Below are 23,663 nucleotides of genomic sequence, written 5' to 3' on the forward strand. Positions count from 1 at the left end.
TTTGTTGTTATGTTTATTTAATTGACCAACTGTTCATTCCTTTGTTGTGTGCAATTTATTAACTGAAAAAACATTAAATTTTCACCCAGTGAGGCATTTTTTTTTTCTAGATACCATGATAATGAATTGGCAGCTGTGCGCACACTATACATGATAATACATTGTTCTTTATTTTAAAAATTGTAAGTCTGCTAATAATCCCAATTTTTAATAAATGTATCTTTAATCTTATTACATCTTTCTTATCTGTAACTATAATGGAATATAATTACAGATAACAGGGTTACTATGTTGTCCATGTTTCCATACAGTACCTGTTACGTGTAACATTTTAAAAATGCAGCAGCGACGTAACTCATGATAATGTTGTAACTGAAATGTTTCAGCAGCGTTACACTGTCACAAATGATCTGTCACAACATCGCAGGGACACACAGTGTTTTTGTCGGGGTGGGACGTTTTGTCTGTGTGTTCTCACCAGCTGTTGGCCTTGCACTCCCCAGGCAGCGTACTGCAGGACCGAGTTCACCACCTCAGGAGGATCCAGCTCCCAAACCTCCCTGAAAATAAACACAGCAAGCAAATTTATCATTAACATCTAATGGACGCATTTGTCTTTTACTTTGTAAGTCTTCCCTCATGTGTTACTCTTTGCTTTACCTCTTGTCTTTGTCACCTGTCCCCGATTAGCCTCCCAGAGTATTTAGTCTGTTTTTCCCTCCTTTCTTTGATGGTTCATCTTTGTCCTTATAGTGTCAAGCATCCCAGAATTTGGACTCCCCGCCTTCTTATTTAAATTTGTTTTCCTCTTTAATATGTGCCCTGCCTACCACTTGTAAGCCTACTGAATGTTTACTGTGTATTTTGACTTTGAGTTCATTAAAGCATTTGAACTGCACCTGCTGTGCTTCCTTGGCTTGCCATAACATGACAACAAGTATATTTTGACATCTGATTAATCACTGAGGTAATTTATCATAATTAGGTAATGCTTTTTTTTTTTTCATTTTACTAAATTGACTTTTTTGGGGGTGGGGTGCATTGTTAGTCAGACTTAACAAGATATTTAACAATGTCACCTTGGGCACATTGTGATTGGCACTTTTCACACTTTTCTGTCATTTGATTAATCAAGAAAATATTAGTTGCCATCCTAAAACACATATTATTATGGCCTTTAATATGAACACAGCAAGACAGCCTTGAAAAAAACAAGCTAAGATTCATGATTCATATTAACTGCAGTTACTGTATATACTGTGTAAATTAATTGGTATAACAGCCTCAGCGTGTTTTCACTCACATTTTATGAACAACGTCTGGGTAGACTTTCAAAAATGAAGGCACAAAAGCCATTCGGGTAGATAATGGAAACAAAATTATATGGTTATTTTAAAATAAATACATTCACATACCTAACATAATGTATATAAGTGCATAATGTCAAATTAATCATCTTAAGTTACATATTTTGTCTCTTATGAATGTAATGTTATGTAACATCAAATAACATAAGGTTGTGTAACTTACAAATGGAACATTACATAACTTATGTGACATCTTAAAAAGAAGTCATATGACTCTTGGTTTCACATGGGACATAATCTCTGGTTGGGTGTTTCCTGTTGGTCCATATTCAAATGAGCACTACAGATGGCAACAGACCCACAGTCTGATATCAGCACACAGATGACCAGGCTGAAGAGAATATGTCAGATTGGTGTCCCAAAATGATACAGTATCTGGGGAACTTATCACAAAGCCTCCTAAAATAACACTCATGATTGAAAAGGCAAATCCTATCAGCCATGTAAAGTTTTAATCCTCTCCGATTAATGGCGGGAATCCTGCCCGTCACCGTGACTGTCTGGATGTGCACATCCCAGCAGGTCTGGGATCAGCACTTTGGAAAGTGATTGTGACACTTTGTGCAGGAAGATCCAGCGGGATGCCACAGACTGCAAGCTGATCTACTGGTAGTCTTCCAACTTTATAATAACTGAACATAAAACCATTTTGGATTAGGTTTATGATCCAGAATCCTGTGGTCCTATACGGTCACATGTGGAACACAAAAATGCAATAGAGATAAAAACTGAACCAACATAATCTTGAAAATAGCAAAAGTTTGTTTGACAAGTTTTACTCTATTGTGGTTAGAAACAATAGTACAGAAGTGTGTTGGTGCTATAATCAATTGGAAGATAGTTATTGTAGTTTGGGCTGCTGATTGGACCCACTTATCAACACGGTCAGCAGCAGCAGAAAGCTGTGGCACACGGAGCAATTAAGGTCCTTGAAAACCCCTAAGACCCTGATTGCTGCAATTTGTGAGAAAATGCCTGCTCAAAATGTCACAACTTGAACTCACGTACATGATACACATAATTTTAATCAGGGTGAGTTGCATTTATATTAACTTTAATTAGAATAATACTTAATTTGGATACCACTTTCTTAAAAACAAAGTTTATGAACTACTACTACTACTGATAATTATTATAATAATAATAGTAAGGGGTAATATATGAGATAAAGAGATACATAGATAACAGAGGTATCATTTAGAGCAGTTTCACATAAAAGTCTGTCTATAAAAGTAAGTTTTTAAAAGGGATTTAAACAATGAAACAGATTCTGCTTCCTCAGGCAGTTGTCCTAATAGCAAACACAGTTACCTATAGTCCTGAGCCTGGTCTGGGGATCAACTGAACTCATAAAGAGTCAAAAGGTCAGCAATGTAGCTGGGGGCTTGACCATTTAGTGCTTTAAAGTAATCGATAAAATTCTAAAATAAATTCTAAATCGCACTGGTAGCCAGTGCATTTGTGCATCAGCAGATACTGACCTTAACATAACACCTACATTGGAATGTTGTTGCTGATGCATTCAACACCATCTCCCCCATGAAGATGATGGGTAAACTGAACACTCTGGGCTTAAGTGCCACACTCTGCAACTGTACAATTCACCTCCTACACTCTAATGCTCAACAATGGAGCCCCCCAGGGCTGTGTGCTCAGCCCCCTCCTGTTCATGGTGTACACCAATGTCAGCAGCCCCCGACATGGAAAGATGCAGATGACACCATCAACATCAGCCAGTTTTCAAACACCAGCAAGACTTCATATCGAAAAAAAAACAACAATCTTGCAGAATGATGCGCAGAAAACAACCTACTGCTCAACAACAGCAAAAACAAAGAGCTGACTGTTGATTTTTGAAAAAAAAAAAAAGAGGCAAAGACGGACACATACATCAGTTACAACAGTTTTAGGTTTCGGGGAACCAGAATCACAGATAACTTGTGGATGGACATCACACATGTCTACTCTGGTATAGAAAGATCAGAAACAGCTGTGTTTCTTATAAAAGCCAGATTCCTGCCCCTTGTTCTTGATCGCTTTTACATAGGAGCATCCAGACTGAAAACATCACAAACTGGCATGGGATGTGCATGTTCCAAGACAAGAGGATTCTGCCATTGATGATTAAAACCGACCAGAACATCACTGGTACCCACCTATCAAGCATCAGCGGTATCGATAAGCTGAGGTGCCTGTTCAGAGCCAAAAAGATACTAAAAGACAACACAAACATAGCCTATTCACTCTGCTGCTGCCTGGCAGGAGATACAAAAGTATCCATTGCCACACCACCGGTCAGTGGGGGATCATACTCCACTGTTTATACACAGGGAAGAGATTAAACAGGTCACATCTTATAGATATCTGGGCATCTACCTGGATAACCTTTTCAGCTGGAGTGATCATGTCGATTTTGTATGTTCTCGTCTACAGCAAAGTCTGGATTTTTTACGTAGGCTGCAGGTGTTTAGTGTCAGCCAGAACGTCATGTTTTTATTTTATCAGGTAGTGATGGAGAGTGTCATCAGGTACGGGATGACATGGTTCGGCAATCTCTCCGCACAGTCCAAATTTAAGTTACAGCGCCTGGTACAGAAGGCTATGAAGGTGATGGGAAGGACTGCAAAACTCTCCCTTCAGTCCATCTATGAGCAGTCTGGCAGACTCAGGCAGGCACGGAGGGTATTGTCGGACACATCCCACGTCCTTCACACTAAATATGAGCTCCTGCCTTCTGGCAGAAGGTACGGAATCCCAAAATGCAAATTGAACCGTTTTAAACACTCTTTTGATCCCACCTCCATCAAAATTTTAAATAATTGAGCTGTGTACGCTGGGTAGTGTGCAATAATTTGGTGTTCTGGTTGTCTGTTTTTATCCTAGCCAGGTTCATTTTATTTATCTTTTTTCTTATTTTTATTTATTTTAATCTTTTATTGGATGTGTCATGAGTGTATGTATGTGTACATCTCTAGCTGTCACATGTATATTTATTGTCTGCAAGGGCAGCTACTTATATGCACTGTGAGTCCATGACAAATTTCCCCTAGGGGACAATAAAGTATACTCTATTCTATTCTATTCTAAATGTAACTTTTGTTATATAATCTTGTTTTGTAAAATGACCATTAAATGAACGCTTGAGGACACATCCACCTTTTCTTTATGCCTGTAGCAACATATAAAGACATACAGAGGTGGTAACAATACTTCCATTGCACTGAGCCATTATTTACAGTGTTATAGTGTACAGTACAATTTTGCAAACCAGGATGCTTCACAGTTAAGTCTTTTCCCTGATGACAAGTGTTTTTTACCAGACAGGTTGCCTCACAGCAACTGCTGAGGAGAAGAAAAAACTTACCGTGTCAGAATATTGTAGATACTGTAGGAGGCCATGTAGGAGTGACGGTAAACCTGCAGCAAAATAAAGACAGAGAGAGAGGCAGATTAAAAGATGACTGTCTGAAACATTAACGAGAGAAGCGGCAGAGCCACAGATAATGACATCATGACAAAAAAATGAAAAGGAAGAAGGCGTCAAGCAAAACAGACTGCTGGCTGTTCTCACTGATAGAATCTGTAGACAATGCAATTTGCATGGGTGACAGCTGTGGGACGAGACATTTTAATTCCTTCGGAGAAACCCATCATCAGCAAGTGCCACTGTGCTGAAAGCCCGGGAGAGACAGAGAGACAGAGGGAGCGAGAGAGAGAGAGAGGGAGAGACATTCAAAGTGACAGTGGGGTGCATGTAAAGCTGTCTAAAAACCCCCACCGGAGAAGCTGTGGCTGACATGATAATAGACCTCTGACCGCGGTGGTGATCGGGCACAGACACGGCCCATATTTTTGCATTTCATCATGAAATGACACTCATGTATTCAGCTCTGACACAAAGCAGAGGAATCTATTACAAGAGAAGACTCTTGTATAATGTATATCATGTATATCTTGACTCCAACATATATTCCTCAGCTTTTTCTTCTAGAAGCTCAGAAAAGATTTTATTTCTGGTGGCAAAAAAAACATGGCTGTATTTCTATACATTCATTTTTGTCTTTTATCACTTATCACTTGTCACTTTGCATTTTTGACATTTTACCCAGGTCTAAAGTTGCCAGGAACCCAAAATACAAGATAAATGACAAATACAAATCTTTTGTGATACTGTTTTTACACTAAATACAGCAGAAAAATTAAATGCTAATACAGTCTATTTACCTGTAAAATGACTTGATAAATAAATCTGTGAAAATATCAATAATTCACAGTTTAAAAAAAAGCTTGAAAAACTGTGTGAAAGCTTTTCTCAGCTACATACTATATAAGTAAAGTCATGCTATTACAAATAAACTGCGTTCAGCATATTCACAGATGAATAGACACACTGTAGTTATGACAAATTAACTATTAATGAGGTGTAAGATTAAGGTTTGCATCTACAACACTTTAAACAGTTAAGATAAGAGAAACATGGTGGTTATGGTTTAAGAAAAAAAAAATCAAATTTAAAAAAATAATAAATTAATATTCATTCAGGACATGAGCACTGCTCTCATACAACTGTCAGATGTGCTGCACACCTGTCCACCACCTCAACCTCCACACCCAGTTCACATCGCTCCTGCGTTGACACTCAACACTGGCACTGCACATCAATGTGATATGCAGAATCATCTAATATTAAAATAACTCCAAGGGATGCTGGGCCCATCTGTGCAGATCAGACAAGCTCTTCCAAACCAAACTCAGGAAATAATTTCTTTGTGGAGTTTGTTTTCTGTACAGGGGCACTGTCATAATGAAACATGAAATTGCCCACCCTAAATTGTAGCTGCAAAGTGGAACACAGCAGGGCCTAAAAATCTTTCTATGTTGTAGGACCATACAGAAAAGAAGGTCATTTTCCTTCAGGGGGGGAAAATTTTAATGTCGTGAAATTTGCACACAGATTAAGGAACATGCAGGAGTTAACAGGAGATAAAGACGTACAGAGCAACATCGTCACAGACTGATGAATGACTGAGGCTCTTACCAAAATAGCAACGACAAGCCAACATGAGTGATCTGTCAAGCTGGGACAGACGTTGATCTAATTCTAATGACTGATGAATGTTTGTTATTCATCCAGTACACCATGTATTAGCTGGGTATGAATGAAGTAGGCAGAGGCAGCATTATTCCAAAACAAGACATTTTCTCTAGCTAAAATGGGGATTTCCACTGGCGGAGGAAATCTATGACAGAGACTGCTGACACCTTTAGAGCTATTCAACACGAAAGCTCAGTCAGCTCAGACAAGAGTGCAGCTCGTATAAAGGGTAACTTCTTTATTTTTTCTGACAAATGGTGACAACAATTTTTGAAATTGTTCCAGTACTGAGGGAAACAGTAATCCTTATGGGCAATTGCTCCTGTCAGTGTACATCCAATTAGTGTACTTGTTTTGCCACTGACAGGCTCAGATTGTTATTCTTAGTGTCTGACAACATTATGGGAAAAAAACCCTACAGACAGACCATTATGTTAAAGAGGAAGATCCTTTTTGTTTAACCAGAAACAGCTATGCATCTTGTCAAAACCGCCTGATTCTGTTAACAAGTACAGTAATTTTACCTCGCAGATCAACGTAAAAATTCATTCAAATGCCACAGAAACAAAATGTAGCTCACCAAAACCATCTTGGTTTGTCTTTCCACTGCTCCAACAATCACCAGCTCAGGTTAGGTCAAGATAAACCCTTCACTCACCGTGTTAGATGTGAAAATATCAGGAGAAGAGCAAGGAAAGACATCAGGGAGGCAGTACAGAGGAACCAGAATACAGCTAATCTATAGCTTATAGTCAGGATTACAAGATATCATTATAAGCCTTTCTTTTAGTTGTTAGTATGATTTTTAATTGCAAAAATATTTAACACTTAACATCAAGGTCCTGCAGTGACCTTAGCATCCAGCATCAATCGCCATATTGAGAACTGTTGCAATTGTTTCTCTGTGAAAGTTATTACAATAAATGAAGACAGTTTCCATCCTCTGACCCCTTGTCAGGTATGTAGCACCTTCACTGTCCCTGCTGAGGCGTTTACATACCTAAACATAACTGAATGCATCCACATCCAGCACAACATTGGCAACATGTGGCTATAGATCCCCTTTCATGCTGAGGAAGGAAAACAACATCATAAATATAAAAAAAATATGGGTTCAGGTTCATCCCACACAGTGAGGGCCGTCTTTTTAGCTAATGCTGCTAACACTGGGTGGCTTTATATGAACACAACAGGGCTTCAGGCACCATCACACATACTTTTTAGCATAATTACACTTACATACAAGCCATGTGATGAACTAAACCTTAACCAATTCTATTTAGTTCATCTATTAACTGAAGTTATGTTAATGTTAGGAACTTGAGGAGTCACCTTGTTTAACAAATCCAAATGCAGCTTATCAGTGCCTACAGCTAAAATATGATTACTGCAAAGCCTTGTGCTCCTTGTGCTCGGGCTCCAAGGTTAACCACAACAATGCTCCACTATGGTGATTTTAATAATATCTATCCATAAATCTCAGTGATGCATATTATATATTGGTTGGTTCTTTACATAACATGTGTCAGGCATAGTGGAGAATAAGTTTGATGAGACGTTTGACGAGCTCTGTCTCTGTAAGGTGGACGGTAGTAACCAAGTCCTTCAAGTTACTGAGGGAGTCAAGTCATGTTCTGAGGAGAGGGCCAGCAGGTATAACACACTTGTAGGAAGAAAAAAAAAAGCACAGAAAAGCTTCACTTCTGTTGGGATGGCCAGCCAGAAACAATGGTCCAGAATTAACTCCACCTTGGACAACACCTTCCAACATGATGCAGAGCACTCATAGCCTCTGGCTCTTTCCTCCAGGTTATAGGGATCTATTGGGGAGCACTAAAGCTCTCACTTGTGCCACTGGGTGCACCATACTTCTTGCCGTAATAGCCTCAGTAAAATGAAAAGGTGCTGACAGATGTTTCTTTGGACTATTTTCTCTGTTCATGTTTGGTAGCTACACCTGCCTTGCTACAGCAGTCTGAATCCGAGAGCTTGCTCACAGGTTTTTTTAATGTGAAAGCATAAGTAGATCATTCATTAATATGTATCCCACACTTTCATTTTGACATTATTAATTAGATAACCAGGGATAGCTGGTTGCATTTTCTGCCGGTCAGTGAGATACATCTTTACCTGCATTATTTATTACATTGTTGCTCGAACAAAGTTAGCAATGAATTGGCATGAACATAATGGAGCATTTAGTCTAAAGAGTCAGATGTTTTTCTCAGAGGTTAGGGGAGACCTGAGCTCAATAAACAGATATTTGCATATGAATATGCAGAATCTGTCAGCAAGGGATGAGAATTTGGTAACAGAAGAATTCTGGTTTCTATTTGCAGTCCATTTGTAGTCCAAGAACTGTTGACTGTTATTGGCTGCACGCAGGTAAACAGTCTGTGTGGAGAATAAAAGAGAGATTACATTGGTTGAAATGAGGATTACACTGGCTAAAGTAATGACACTGACAGGATAAGTGTGATTTTTGTTTTTTTGTTTTTTTTGTTCTTTGTCATTCACATGAATATGTTTGTACGTACTACGTGTCCATGTTTGGGTACACACACACACACACACACACACGTGTGCGAGCACGTACAAGCGGGAATGTGGTTATTGTGTGTGTGTGTGTGTGTGTGTATTTGTGTGTACCTATGGTACCCAGTTGTTATGTAATGTGTCCTCCAACTGAAACCTAAATCTATGGGTTTATACAGGTAGTTACCCTTTTTTAAATTCTTATTTGTATTAATGTTATATTATTATTGCTTATTTCCTGATGTTGCTGTTGTTTTTGGGTTTGTTTTATTTATGTATTTTTTTCCCCATTTTTTCTCCTTTACCCTTTTTTTTAATTTTTACGTATTTTAAATAATCTTCAAAAAATGCCAAATAAATAGTGCCTTGGCTGTATCATCTCATGATGATTTAGCTTTTTATTAGCTTATTTTTTATTCATCTGCATGCAGACTTGTGAAACAATCCAGTCGATGTCTCTCAAATAAACTACATTGTCACATCTCAAGTCGGTAATGGACTGTTAATAATGATGGCTCAAGGAAGACGAAGTCTTGGCCCAGATAACCGTTATCTATTATTTGGATATCCTTTGGCTGCACTTGAAGCCCAAAACATTGGTTGTTGCCCCTAGAGGCGAAATAAAAATCAGGCAAGGCAAGTAATTATTGGATACTGGGCCCACATTTGCTAATTGAAAAACAAGAATGGTAATTTTGCTGTGTATCTGCTGGCTGTGTAAACAGGCTAACAAGAGAGATGTTCCGATACAATATTTTTCTTCCCGATTCAATATCCACTTTGTGAGTTGGAATGCCGAGTACCAGTCTGGCACCAGTGTGTTTAAAGATACTGTAAAGCAAAAATAAATGTGTCCTGAGTCAGTCACCACAAAAATATGTGTTATTAATCACCCAGCTAAATTTGAATGATTAAAAAAAGAATATAAAATCAGGTCTCAAAATCATCTGTGTTATTGGAACTGAAGTGAGCTTACAAGAACCACAGGGCTGATTTGGACTGAGAGTGTCGCATAAGATACGTTCATAAATGACTATTAGGGAGGGTGGGGTGGGGGGGGGGTGTCTTTCGTGTGTCGGTTCATGGGGCTTGTATAGTGTTGGGGGACCACGGCTCCGGCACATCACAGAGCCATATTTCAGGTCCACCCAAAAAATCCTGAACACAGAAAATGGGGCCAATCAGTTTTTCAGGTGCAAGTGTTACGGCAGTAGCAACAATATGCCGCACCTCCCTTATATGTGAAATATTATGTTTGATACTGGGGTTATGTTCCAGTGTAAATGGTATCTAACCCCTACAGAGAACAGAGTAAATTAGTATCTTTCTCTCCAAAGTACACGTCTGAGAAACTAAACAGATGCTAATGAGGCTTATGGCAGTTACAAAGACATTATACAAAACCTACAATAAGGCTTTGGATTCCAGCCTAAGCACCCATGAACGGCCCATAACAATAAGCTGCAACATCAATAATACAGACTCTTCATACTGAAAGTAAATTACTGTTTAGAGAGACGAGGATTCGCCAAACTCCAAGTGACTCGTATCGACTTTATGCAGAGCCTAACTTCTCAGTGCATATTGAATGTACTGCAGTTGACACAGGGGTCGAGTGTGTTCGATATAAATTTGAGGGCGTTATTACAAATATCTGCCTGTGTTGTGGAGAACTGTGCCTGGGAGTAAAAAAAAAAAAAAACTATTCTCCCAGGTGCTCAGAGACATTTCTCAAACCCTGACAAGCTGAAACTTCCTGATTTTCTGCCATGAAATAGAAAAATCCCGCCCGGGCCCCAAATGAGCACTCAAATGAACTTTTCAGCTCTACTCCATTAAATGAGGTGTAAGGCTCACATGGGTATGGTGACCTTTGTTGCCGGCTCAATGATCAAACAAAAAAGGTTGTGACATTTTCAACACTCAACTACAACAGTGTCTGTGAAGATGAATATAATGCTCAAAACCAAAAGCATGAGTGCCAATAGAACAAAAAGTTATTAATATTACAAGGTTGATCTTTGAAAGCACATATTGACAATACGACAACAAGGCTTTGTGTTTGATAGCATCCAAAACTTTAACACTTTACAATAAGGTTACAAACACTTGACTAATGTTTAACGAATGACTGATTTAATGTTGGATATATCACGCATTCCTGTTGCTCTCCTTTAACAATGACTCGATGTAATTGGTTCACATCAGTTAAGGAATGTTAATTCTTACACTGATTGATATATGATCACCATAAAGGTTTTTTGTATGTAACTATATATTTGTTTAATTTGTAAATGTTTGCGTCTGAAGAACATTTTGAAAACAGCCCGTCTTAACCTGGAAAAAAAAGCTTTTTTGTTGAAAGTGCAAACAGCTTATTCCAACTGTTGATAATATCGCAATCAATTGTGCAACAAGATATGTTGTTTGAGAAATAACTTCATATGTCTATGAGAACAGGTAGAGAGAGACTGAACGAATACATGGTCTGACATCAAGTTTTATGTAAGATATAGTCATTATATATTGGTTTGGGGTATTCTAACTGCATTAGATAGATTTTAATTTGAAATGTTATATAAATTAAGTTAATTTGACACTATCAGTTATATTTGTCAGAAACAATAACTAAAAAAACTATGAGAGCCAAACACTTGACACCACCTATTGACTAGCCACTATAGCAACTGTAATTCTGTAAAACTGTAATGCTCAATCTCTAACTTAGTCTCTAGTGTCTACTGTCTAGTTAAACAATGATTGGATGATAATCCTATTGTAACTGTTTTTTTTTTTCTTATTTTTCCTAAAAGGAGAATTAAGAAGGTGTGCTTTTGTTACAGCCATGGGGGGATTGTAAAGTTAATCTCATAGCTGTGGTCACTTGACACTTCTCGGGGCTTGTGTGAAATAGTTTCATAGAAAAGTCCTCCAAATTTCAAAACTGATATGAGACTTCAGAAGTCGGAGTTAGCCTAAATATTTCTTATCTCTTACATCACACTAGGAATGGACTGCTTCACTGCCAGTACAGGATAATGACTGCAACTTTTTCGCCATATAGATGGCATGGAACTATAGTGTTGAAGAAGACTTTGGAGCCAAATGTTTAAGTAAACAACAATTTCACACCATTTGACTGTGTGATTTGTGTTACTAGAAATGTCATCTCAAATGGAACTCAGAGTTCTGGTTCCACTGCAGCTACCTATAGACACGAGCTTTGCAGTATGCTGACTCCCCAGAGACACGATATGACATGAAACTACAACATGTGAGTGTAACAAAGAGAAAAAAAAGAGAAAAAGCAACACAGACACTTAAGGAGTGTCTTGGGAGTGTCACCACTGAAGAAGTGTAACTGAGTCCCCCCCTCCCCTGCCTGGCATCAGCCCCCTTATAAGCAAGGAGAAAATCGATGGTCTGGCAGGAGCAGCTCCCTGGACGGATCTGTGCAGTGGAAAACATGTTGGACCAAATGGCTACTAAAGAAAAACAAAGGTTTGGACTATAGGATGTGTGCAGCTGACACTGTACATCACCCTGAAACCATCTGGTTGCCATGACAGTGTTGCCTCTAGATACACCTACCTGTATGAAGCTTCAGGCTTTGAACTTATGCACTTTCGTGTTTTTGTCACACTGCACCAGCTTCCCATAATAAGAGGACCATTTATAAACTTAGCTTCTCAGAAAACCTGATGAAATATTTTATCTTTAATACATGGTCCAGGGTTATTTTCAAAGATGAACATTTCGAACTTCAAAAGACTGAAATAGTTTCACCCACTGCTTTGATTTGGTCAAACCTTGAACAAAGAAAAAACCTTCATGGACACGAAAAAAAAAAAAAAAAAACTTGTTCTCTATGTCTAATTAAATAGGATATCAGGAGACATTTGACATCAAATAATCTTGCACCATTTGGATTCCACAATCTTTAATAATAAACTACAGTTTGTTATAACTTAGGTTTTATTTTTTTAGGCTTTGGCATAAACCATTCTGATAACACTGTGTTCAGTAAAATAACTGCTAACATCAAAATAAGCCCACAGGGGCAAGAAACATAAGTATTCAGATGATCAGACACATCATAAACAAACCTTGTGAGCTCATTTATTAGTTAATTAGAAAAGAAGACAAAAGCAATCTATAAAAATAGTAGGATACTCAAACCTTATGTTGTAATCATTCCTCACAGTTTACAGACTGACTTCCTGGTTTAACGCTGACTTACCATAGTGTGGACACTGTAATGGGGAACTATTACCAATTTTCAGCTAAGTATCATGGAAGTTTGAGAAATAATCACAAAATGTAATATATAGATTAGTGCACATTGACATGAATTGTCACAATTTTTCGTGACAGTCAGCATGACGTTCAAAGTAAGAAGGTTGAAGCTGTCACAACCAGTCCTTAAGGCTTAAAGGCATCTAGCCGTAACCGTGCAGATTGCAAACTACTCTACTCAGACAACAACACCTACATCAGGTTTGTGTTTGTTGATTTCAGCTCAGCATTCAACACAATCTCCCCCATGAAGCTGACTGGCAAACTGAACGCTCAGTACCACACTTTGCAACTGGATGTAAACAGACCTCTGACGGTTCCTCTCACCTCCTCCACTCTACTGCTCATCACTGGAGCCCCGCAGGACTCTGTGCTCAACCCCCCTCCTGTCTGTGCTGTTCACCCATGACTGCAGCCAAATGACACCACCGTCACTGGCCGGATTTCAAACTACGATGAGACTTCATGTCAGGATGATATCAACCGTCTTGCAGGGTGATGCGTAGAAGACAATCTACTGAACAACATCAGCAAAAGCAGGTTGATTTTTGGAGACATGATGCAGACACACACCCCTGTCTACAATGGTGGAGCTGAGGTGGAGCAGGTTTAAGTTTCTGCAAATCAACATCACAGAGAACCTGTCACGGACATGACCCATCTCCACCCTGGTAAAGAAGGCTCAGAAATGGCTGTATTTAAGCAGGAAAATGCCAATGGCAAGTTCTTGTCAGCTTTTACAGAGGAGAAACAGAAAGCATCCTGACTGGAATCAACACAAACTGACATGGGATGTGCATGAGGCAGGTCAGGCAAACTCCGCAGCGAGTCATTAAAACTGACTGACCAGAACATCACTGGTACCCATCTACCAAGCATCAGTGACACTGGGGAGGTCAGGTGTCCACGCAGAGCCTAAAGGATACTAAAAGACAACATCCACCCCAGTCACAGCCTGTTCATCCTGCTATCATCAGGCAGACTGCTTAATTCATCCTCAGCACTCTTGCCAGTAAATTATTTTCTTCTATATTTTGTATTATCTCTTCAGCCAATCTAACCAGTCAAGCAAAGAAGAAACTACATCGAAAATTTGCTATACAACCTTACTGTATAATCATAAATAAATCTCCCCGTACGCTTGTGTTGGAAAACCAACAGCAAACTGACAAACTTGAGAAAAACGTTTAAGATTGTATCTACAGGTAGTGTTCGCTTTGTCCATTCTGGGCGACTGTGGAAACATGGTAGTGCAGCCTTCCTGTGGAAGGGCCTGCTCCCTTCATAGATGTAAATCTTATTTTCAGGTAACTACAAACTAATGAAAACATACTTGCCAATATTATATTCCATTTCTGCCATATCATATTCTGCTGATAAATCCCCCTAACTCTTTCACAGTGGACCTTTAAGTTTATAAACTTAATAGTTCTTCACTGGTACCCTTGGTATATGATGCAAGTAATTTATTAAAAAATAAAGGTAGAAAAATAAGTAGACCACGCATATGACACATTTAATACATTTTCATATCTGACACTATTCATCCTGTTGGACAGTAATTAAAGCTCCAACTCCCTGTTCGTGTTGTTGTTTCCATTATTGCACGTACAATAGCTACATATTGCTCCTTTAAAGATATACGTAATGAAATTCCCTGTAAATCTTACACACTGGATCTTTAAAAGTGGGGTCAGGCTGGCTTGATTCACAAAAAAAAACTACTTTCAGTTACTTCTGGCGGATTCACATTGATGCAAAATCCTCTAAATCCTGTTCAGCCGGTCCTGTTCACTGAGTTGCAACAGTATTGAAGATACCTCCGTGTGAATAATGTCTGACAGAAACGTTTCTATCATCTCACAGTGTATTTTGTCAAAGTCTACAAAGTCCAATACGTGTTTTGTTTCCTTGCGATTTAGAATTTCCTGCCCTGTGTTGACTGTGTTGCTCTCGCTGCTCCCTCTGTTTGTGCGTCTCATAATATTCTGCATGTATTTATAGTCAGAGTACATTAAACACATCCAACAGCATCTAGAGGCTTTTAGAGACAAGGAGGAGCGCAGGTGTTGTACTATATCAACAGAATCATGAAGGCGTACCGCTCATATTTTGCGGGCATGATTGGAGAAATGTTGATATATAATAGTCGGTATCACCATTCACTTCAGCAGCCACCATTCAAACAGACTCAGAACACAGGTGCTGTTTTTCCACCATAAAATTATACATCAGTGGGATATTTTGCTCTTTTTCTAGAATACTAGGTGGGCTCAACTGAAACTGCAGAGATACTTTCTCTCTTTTCTTTTCCCTTTGTTTCTGCATTACGTGAATCCCCAGTCACATTCAACGCTTAGCTCATTTGTTCTTTCATCAGCAATTCAGGCTCGAGGTGGGTCCCTGGAACATACACTCATCTCATATGAATGTGGAATAAATTATTTTGAAAAAACTTTAACTCCATCGGCATTGTTCAGTACACTCAAGACCAAGCTGTGGGAGAAATGGCTTTTTCACTTTTATACTGTGAGTCAGAAACAAACAGAAATCTCATGTCAGTGCTGCTGAAAAACACAGAACGAATGCAAGCATACAATCCATTTGACATGCAAAGAATGGGGGCTGTCACTCAAAATCAGTCAACTTCAAACCCACACACTTCTTTGACTTCATAGCTTAAAGCTAAAATGCTATTTTCCTTTCTTTTTAAAATGTTTCTTTTTTCAGCTTCAGTGGAAAAGCATCAGAAAATATGCACATTTAAAAGTGCAATATACAACAATGTATAGCAATGAAACTCAGCTTGCAGAAGCCCTGGACTTTTGTTAGGCGTGATGACTTTTAATGTCTCAGACAAGACTCATTAAGCTACTTGTTAGCAACTGATTTTTTTAAGACATAGAAAAAAGGTTCAGATTCACAAGTGGGATTTTCACTTATTTAGCACTAAAATCTTTTCAGCTTGTGTTAACCACAGACCCTATAATACACACGACAAAGATGTCATAAGTGGACATGCAAAGACTTGAAAAAATGCACTAGGCTGCAAGGATTTGCACTGACAAGAACATTACAAGATGGCTACAGGACTTAAAAACACAAGCTTGTTGTCAGCAGAGACAAACAAGAATCTCAGAGATTAGGAGCTTTTATCTGGCTTAATCACTCCCAGATACAGATGTACTCGGATAACCGAGTGTAATCCTACAGAGAGGTGAGAAGAGCTAAAAGAGTTTCTTCCAACACCTTGTAGCAGAAGAGTCCTTCACTCACAGCAGAGCAGATCCACACAACCAGCCTGTTCTAATTCCTAGGTCATCGAATACTGATGTCACGCCTCTTTGACGTCTCGTACAGATGCTACACACTGTGCCACCAGTCTGCATTGGGTATAAAGACAGAGAAAGTCTACAGAAGGAGGAGGTGGCAACACACAGGACTTTCACCCAATAATAACAAATGTTAACATTGACTTAAAACAGAGATTCTCCTCTTTTTTTGTAACCAATTACTACAAAAAAGAAAGTATACCAGGGACCCTCTCATGTCCGTCCCTTGGAATGATTTGACATAGGTGATTTCTACACTTTTGTAGTCTCATCTGTGTGAAAGACCAACAATGAGAAACATATTAGAAAGATATTAGACATGATTAAAAATATGAGCCCCATCCTAACACAAAATACCCACAGAACAATGTAACTTACATTATTTCAGTTAGCTGCAAGTAACACTAAACAAAATATCAGTGGCAAAGAGAAAAGGGTTCACTTGAAGTGCAGTTCAGAAGAACAAACAACATGTTTTCTTTTGCTTTTTATTTTCTACATTTGTTACTGGAGCCACTTATTTTAAAAATCTGTGCATTTTGATAGCACTAAATAAACATATTTTTTTACAATCATAACAATTTAAAGCTACTACAAGGAGTTTTTTTAATTGGTTATTAACACTGATAACTCTACATGATCTACATAAGCTAACAAGACTATCCTCGAGAAGGTAGGCTATTTCTATATAGTTGTTCTTATAGGTGGAATCAGTTGGATTTGCTTGAGCTGTTCGTAAACACACCAGAAAGATTATATTGTTGTGTCTCATTGCCAGGACTTGAAACACTGATATTGTTGGTTGGTAAATGATAAGAAATGCAGGCAAAGGGCAGGTACAGACACAAATACTGCCACCACACACTCCTGGTGGCTCATGAGTAATGGGATTGTATGATTTTATAAACACATTTATTTTAGGGAAATGTTCCATATTATACTCTTAATGTTTGCATGCTTTTAATAAAAAAACAAACAAACAAACATCAGATTGGAATAATTTGACTGTTTCACTCAGATCAATTTCTTCCATTCATTACTTCAAGACTTATTACCTTATTTATCTTAAATCCACTTGTGTTTGATTGTATTTACCTTAATTTCTACCTTATAAGTAGATTCAGCATTCTCACATAATGTTACCTGATCTGTTTATCTATTTTATTTCTTGTTCTCTTTTATTCAGATGACACTTTTATTCAGAGAGCCCTAATGTCTATGTCCTTGTTTATATTAATATGTCGATTGTTTTGTGTTGTTGGATGAGATTTTTATTTAGATAATTCTATTCTATTTTTGACGTCATATTTTGTGGTTATTGTATTGGAAAAACTACTGCTTTTGTCTCCCAAATAAACAGAATATGAACATTCCGTGTAGTAGCTTTAAAAAAAAACTTTTCACGGACCTCTGGGAGTCCCCGAACCTCACTTTGAGAATCACTGATTTAAAGTTTAACAGTTACATAACAGTTGCATCATGTGCCTTACTTCACTTACGCAAAACCATGATCTTTTCTTAAACCTAACCAAGTAGTTTCAGTGCCTAAACCTAACCAAACTGCAATCATTTCACAACATTAACCATGTGTTACAAAGGCTTTCTGTCAGAAACACCTCAGACACTAAAGGGTACCCTGTGTGAAGGGTGTGACAAAGCAGCGTCAGTGTTTGACAACCTGTGATGAGAACGTGTTGATATAACCAGCTATAATCCACATATCTTATGAACTTTGAGAACAAAGACTGTGGTATAAAGAACAACTTCTCAGTTCAAAGCCTGCATGGGATCAAAGTGTGTGATTAGCTGGAGACTCTTTTACTCATCTGATCCAGGTCCCTTTGTTATTCTTTTCATCATCCATTACAGGTTACAATTAACTGTAAGCACAGACTCCATGGTACAATTCATAGATCAAAGCCTGGGATTACAACAAACCCACATTAAAGCCCTGCTTCAGGTCTGACAAAAAGAAAAGCATCGTAAAAAGCAGTCCGCTAAAAAACATACATATAACAAAAGAAAAACACTTTAGTATACTTGTTATATTAAGCAAAACACACTGCATTCAGATAATACAAAATCCTGTATGATTGGACATGACCTCATGTCCTGACAGCCCATTACTGAGCAGCGTGAGTAGGTTTTTACACCTGACTGACAAAAGGATTCACTATCATATATTTAATATTTATCTGATTTCATGCACAATGAAACAATAGCAAAGACGACACAGGCGGATGTCCAACAAAACAAGACTACAGGTGTAAAAAGTAGACAAATTATGTGTTAATTAATATCAGATAGCAAGACCCATCTTGAGTTCTGATAGAGTGGTCAATAACTGGTTTATTCAAGATTATTCAAATTCATATGTATAACTTTTCCTTTGTTCCCACAGCACTGAAGTTAATGCAGCCATTGGAACAAAACAGCCCATCCTCATCTTAAAGATGGTTTATAGGTGGTCTGCACAAGAATTTACATTAATTGTTAGGCAGCATTGTCTAATTGCTGTAGTAATTATGAGAGGAGCAAAGCATAAGACTTTTAAACACACAAACACAAGAATTATACCCAAGAGACCAGGGGTCAAGTCCAATGTAAAACCAATATTAATCTTGACTTATTTAAAGTTTTAAAGAGGCATTATGTGGTATAGCCTCTGTACATGTGCCGCACGCTCTACCGACTGAGTTGCTAGAACGCTTGAAAAGATTTGATTCTGACCTTTTAAGTCCTTCAGTTGCTTGTCATGCCAGGTTCTTTGGTTCATTGAGAACTGCCTCCTCAAATGACCCTGACCCAGCTCAAACCTGCCTCTGTCCCAGATGTGAAGGATTAAATATGATGCAGTCTAGAGTTTAAACAGCCCTGTCATATAAAAACACACTGTATTTCATGCATCAATAAAGTCTATACTATATAAACACTGTTCTGTAGGTAAACTCAAGCGTGCCCTCAAGACCTGCATATCAGATTTGTTTTGCAGGTTCAGTGTGTGGGCAGATTGCAACCAACTGAATACTCCTACCCTCACCTTGCCCTTCCAAACATGTAGAAGAACATACGGTGGCTGAAAAACCCATGCAAAGCATGAAAGGGTGTATCAAGAGCCGCTGTTTAGTTTGTCCATCCTGGGTTACTATAGAAAAATGGCTATACATGGTGACTTCCATGGAAGAGGACCCACTCCCTATATAAAGGAGTCATTCTAAGGTAAAACACAAGCAATTCTTATTTTCAGATGATTATACACTGATGAAAAGATATTATATTCCATTTCTTCCATGTTCTGCCAATAGATCCTCCCAAACCTTACACACTGGGCATTTAAATGTTGTCTCTACCAATTGAATTGCAGCATCAAGGCTATGAATATGCACTTGCTGTCTTTGCTTCTCTGCCAGTTTTCACCAAATGTCTCACAGCCAAGAGGCTTTTGTCCATCTCTTGTGTTGTTCTGGAGGGATTAAACGTTCAGCACAGTTTGCCTTCATTTGTTTCTCTGACTAAGCCTTGGTCATAAATAAAATACACACTGCTGTCAGTTAGTTTTTAACGCTGTCTGCAGTGTCCACATTGACGCTGCTGAAACACGGTAAATTATACAGATGAGAACATGTATCTACTCATTAGAAGTGTCGATCAGAGGCGTCCATTTATAGTAGCTGTACTCTGAATAAAGAACACAACTGTATGAACTGTAATGTTTTCAGCATTAGTCATAGAGCTACAATTGAGTTTAAATTTCTTTATGCTGAAGGCTTCTCTCAAAAGGGCTGGATGAATGCCAGTATGTATAGATGAGAGCAGTCACTTCTCTCGACCATACCCACTTTTAGATGAAAACAAGTGCAGCCAGCACTTGAAAAAAACTGTCATTCGCATGCATGGTAATATTTGTGATGTAATTTAGTTTACTACTAAAACATATATGTCAAGATATGCCACCTCCAACCACTCAGTGAGGTCATTCTTTCACTTTAAAGGAGGCAGAAACTCTTAATCCCCACTTTTGTTATTTTTCTTCCATGTATTGACGCCAATTATTAATCGACAGAGATAAAGCATAATTGCTCACCTGACTGGCCATAGGATTTGGGCATTCAATAGCTTAAAAGTGACACAGATTTCTTATCCTATGCATTTATTTGTATTGACCACCATCAAAATTAGAGTAATTGTTTTCACCCACAAAGGGGTGGAAGTATGACGCAGGAGCAAAGCACACAGATGGGTGGCTCTCAACTGTTGCAGGGAAGTAGGGAAAGATGCTCAGCAGGGACTCAGATTGAAACCGGTGGGTTGTTTGAGACTAGGGCTGGGTATCAGTACTCAATACTAGGGTTTAACTCCAGGAACATTTATTTGGGAAAAATATTAATCCCTGCTCAGTACCCTTAAGGTATGAATTGAAATAACCTAGTATCAAGTAGTATCAAAACTTTTCCAGTCAAATGATAACTTTTTATATTCAGATGTCGAAGAAAGATTATTTATGTTTTTGCTCACAGTCAATCACCACAAATGTTGAACATAAAGAAGAAACTCTGAAAAAATGTACTGAATGAAGTACTCAGTTGGTATTGGTATAACTTTAAAGGTGCTGGTATTGGTACTGATATTGTAATAATTGAGTTAATGGAGCAGCCTGGGAACCAGACAAATGTGCCGAGTTTTAATTTGGTCTGGCAGAGGCTACATCAGGTCCACTCAGATGGAATCCCACCAGCTGTGCATCCAGTTGGGCCAATCACAACCCTTCATTTCATCCTGGGTAGGTGCTATATGATGATTGTCAGAGGAGCATCACTGGTCCAGATTTGAAAAGTTACATATTTCACTGCTCTGTTTGGTTGTAGGTCTATCAAATTGCGTCCAGTCAGTAAGACCGTTTAGCAGAACGCCTCAGCCTCAGATCACAATTCTGATACTGCTTTGCCTATTTCTCACCACAGATATTTTCAGTCACGTTTTTCGTGTATTCTCTAGCAGCCATACAAAGGCAACTGGACTGGGCTTGCGGTTTTTGAAGTTGAAGTTTCGCCTCTCATCTGAAAGGCTTCCTCAGTTCTGACTAACGAGCAGTTGTAGGCATTTAACCTCTTGTGGAGTCATTAACACTTTGATAGTCGTCAACAAGAGGTTAAATGCCTGAAACTCTTCATTAGTCAGTTACAACTGAAGAAGCCTTTCAGATGAGGGTGTGAAACATCTCCGAGAACCTCAAGCAAGTATGGCTGCCTGTGTATAGCTTTTACAAACTAGTCCAGCGATGCTATAGACTGAGCAAAACCAACAATGAATTGATTCAACTAACAAATATTATGTGTGAATTAAAGCATAATATACTGTATCTTCTACTGCACCATAGAACTCCATTGTTGTGCCAAATCCAATCAAACACATCAATGAGTCAGGCTGCAACACTGGGTGACAAGCACAAGGCAATAACAGCCAACAATTTTGCAGCCACAAATCCAGAACATAATGCACAGTTTTTTTCTTCATAACTTGTTAGAAATGTAACAAAACATGTTGTAATATCTGAACCAAAACAAACTATTAAATGTAAGAAGAAAAAAAACACAAGAATCAAACTCTATCACGCTGTCACATCTCTACCACGGTCCTGAAATTGGGCACAAAGCGTTAATGAATGTTTTATTCCATTCAGTGCACCAGAGATGAACCTATTAGAAAAGTAATTTATTTTTCCAAAAGGAACTGCTGTTATTAGTCTTCATCACACAGGTGCCAGGCTCAAGGCTGTTGGTTTGTTCCACACTGTGCTGCCAAGGGGACAACAAAAGTGGGTACATGAATACATACAAGAAGAAGTGAAAGAATTGAAAATTGAAATTCATTACTATAGACGTCAGAGCTGTTTTACTTTTGGATTGAGTCTCAAGTCTTTGACCTCCTACCTCCTTACCTGCAGCCTTTATGTGTTTCCACTTTTGTGTTCACTGATTAGTTTCATCTGTCCCTCATTAGCCTTCACCTCCCTAGTGTATTTTGTGTGTGTTTCCCTCATGCCATCTTTGCATAATGCGCCAAGTGTCCATTTCTTCAGCGGTTTCTCAGTGTTTTTGGACCTTTGCTTTGTTTTACCTGGACCTTGCCTGTTTTTGAACTTTTGATTCTTGCCTGCTCCCAGTTGGATTCACTTGCCTGTGTTGGACTGCTGCTCCGGATTTGACCTTTGCCTGCCCCACCGTCCTGCGGGTATTTTGAACTATTTGTGAATAAATTCAATGAGCTGCTTCAGCTTTTCGTCTGGCATCTTCATTTGCGTCCGATTTATTGTGATCCTGCTTTCCCTGCTTGCACTTCCTTGGTGAAAACAAGGCCCGCAGCATGAGAAATAAGTTGTTTCTTATAATAATCTTAAGAATTTTACAAGAACAACAAAGCTCTCACAAAATTAAAAGTAGGAATTACTGCATCAATCTGCATCTGTGTGTCAGAATTAATTGGAAAATAGTCCATGATGAACATGAAAGAAGTAGACTATTAAACCACTCATGTGTATAGGCTAATTAATCTTATAATGAAAGGCTAATTTCTCTTATCTAAATGTTGAGTTTTTTCCATTTTATGGTGCCAGCAGCTGCTCCTGCAGGTGTGTATTTGGCATCTCCATATTGATAGCAAATATTTACAACAGCTTGGCAGCACAGCAGCTTTTTAGGTATGCTAGTAGTGTGGCTCCTGGGATGACAACGCTGGCCTATTGGTCCACAGTACAGAGTGAAATATCTTCACACCACTGGTATGCCATAACATTTTGTACAGACACTCGGGGCACTCAGAGATGAATCCTGTTGATTTCGGTGATCCCCTGACTTTTCCTTTTTCCTCTAGCATCACCAGAAGGTCAACATCTGGCATCCTGGCTTGGTTGGTACAAAATTACAAAATTTGGTATAGACACTCATTTACGCAAGTACTCTACTCAAGTAATTTTTTTTTCTTGTGCTTGTATCTTTTCTTTTTATGCCACTTTCTACTTGCACTACACTACATCTTAAA

The 23,663-nt window shown here is 38.5% G+C and overlaps 1 protein-coding gene across 2 annotated transcripts in view; it reads right to left on the reverse strand.

Annotated features, from left to right (window-relative positions):
• Positions 1 to 23,663, reverse strand: part of dpp10 (dipeptidyl-peptidase 10 (non-functional)) — a 292,988-nt gene that overhangs the window by 43,527 nt on the left and 225,798 nt on the right. For both annotated transcript variants that reach the window (XM_084724499.1, XM_084724500.1), the window contains exons 6-7: positions 4,732 to 4,784; positions 479 to 560 (exon numbers count right to left, since the gene is read on the reverse strand). In XM_084724499.1, the coding sequence (XP_084580625.1) occupies positions 479 to 560; positions 4,732 to 4,784 (135 nt within the window). The remainder of the gene's footprint in view (positions 1 to 478; positions 561 to 4,731; positions 4,785 to 23,663) is intronic.

Source organism: Lutjanus erythropterus, chromosome 8 (genome assembly GCF_056507025.1).
Source record: "Lutjanus erythropterus isolate fLutEry1 chromosome 8, fLutEry1.hap2, whole genome shotgun sequence".
Classification (NCBI taxonomy): domain Eukaryota; kingdom Metazoa; phylum Chordata; class Actinopteri; order Lutjaniformes; family Lutjanidae; genus Lutjanus; species Lutjanus erythropterus.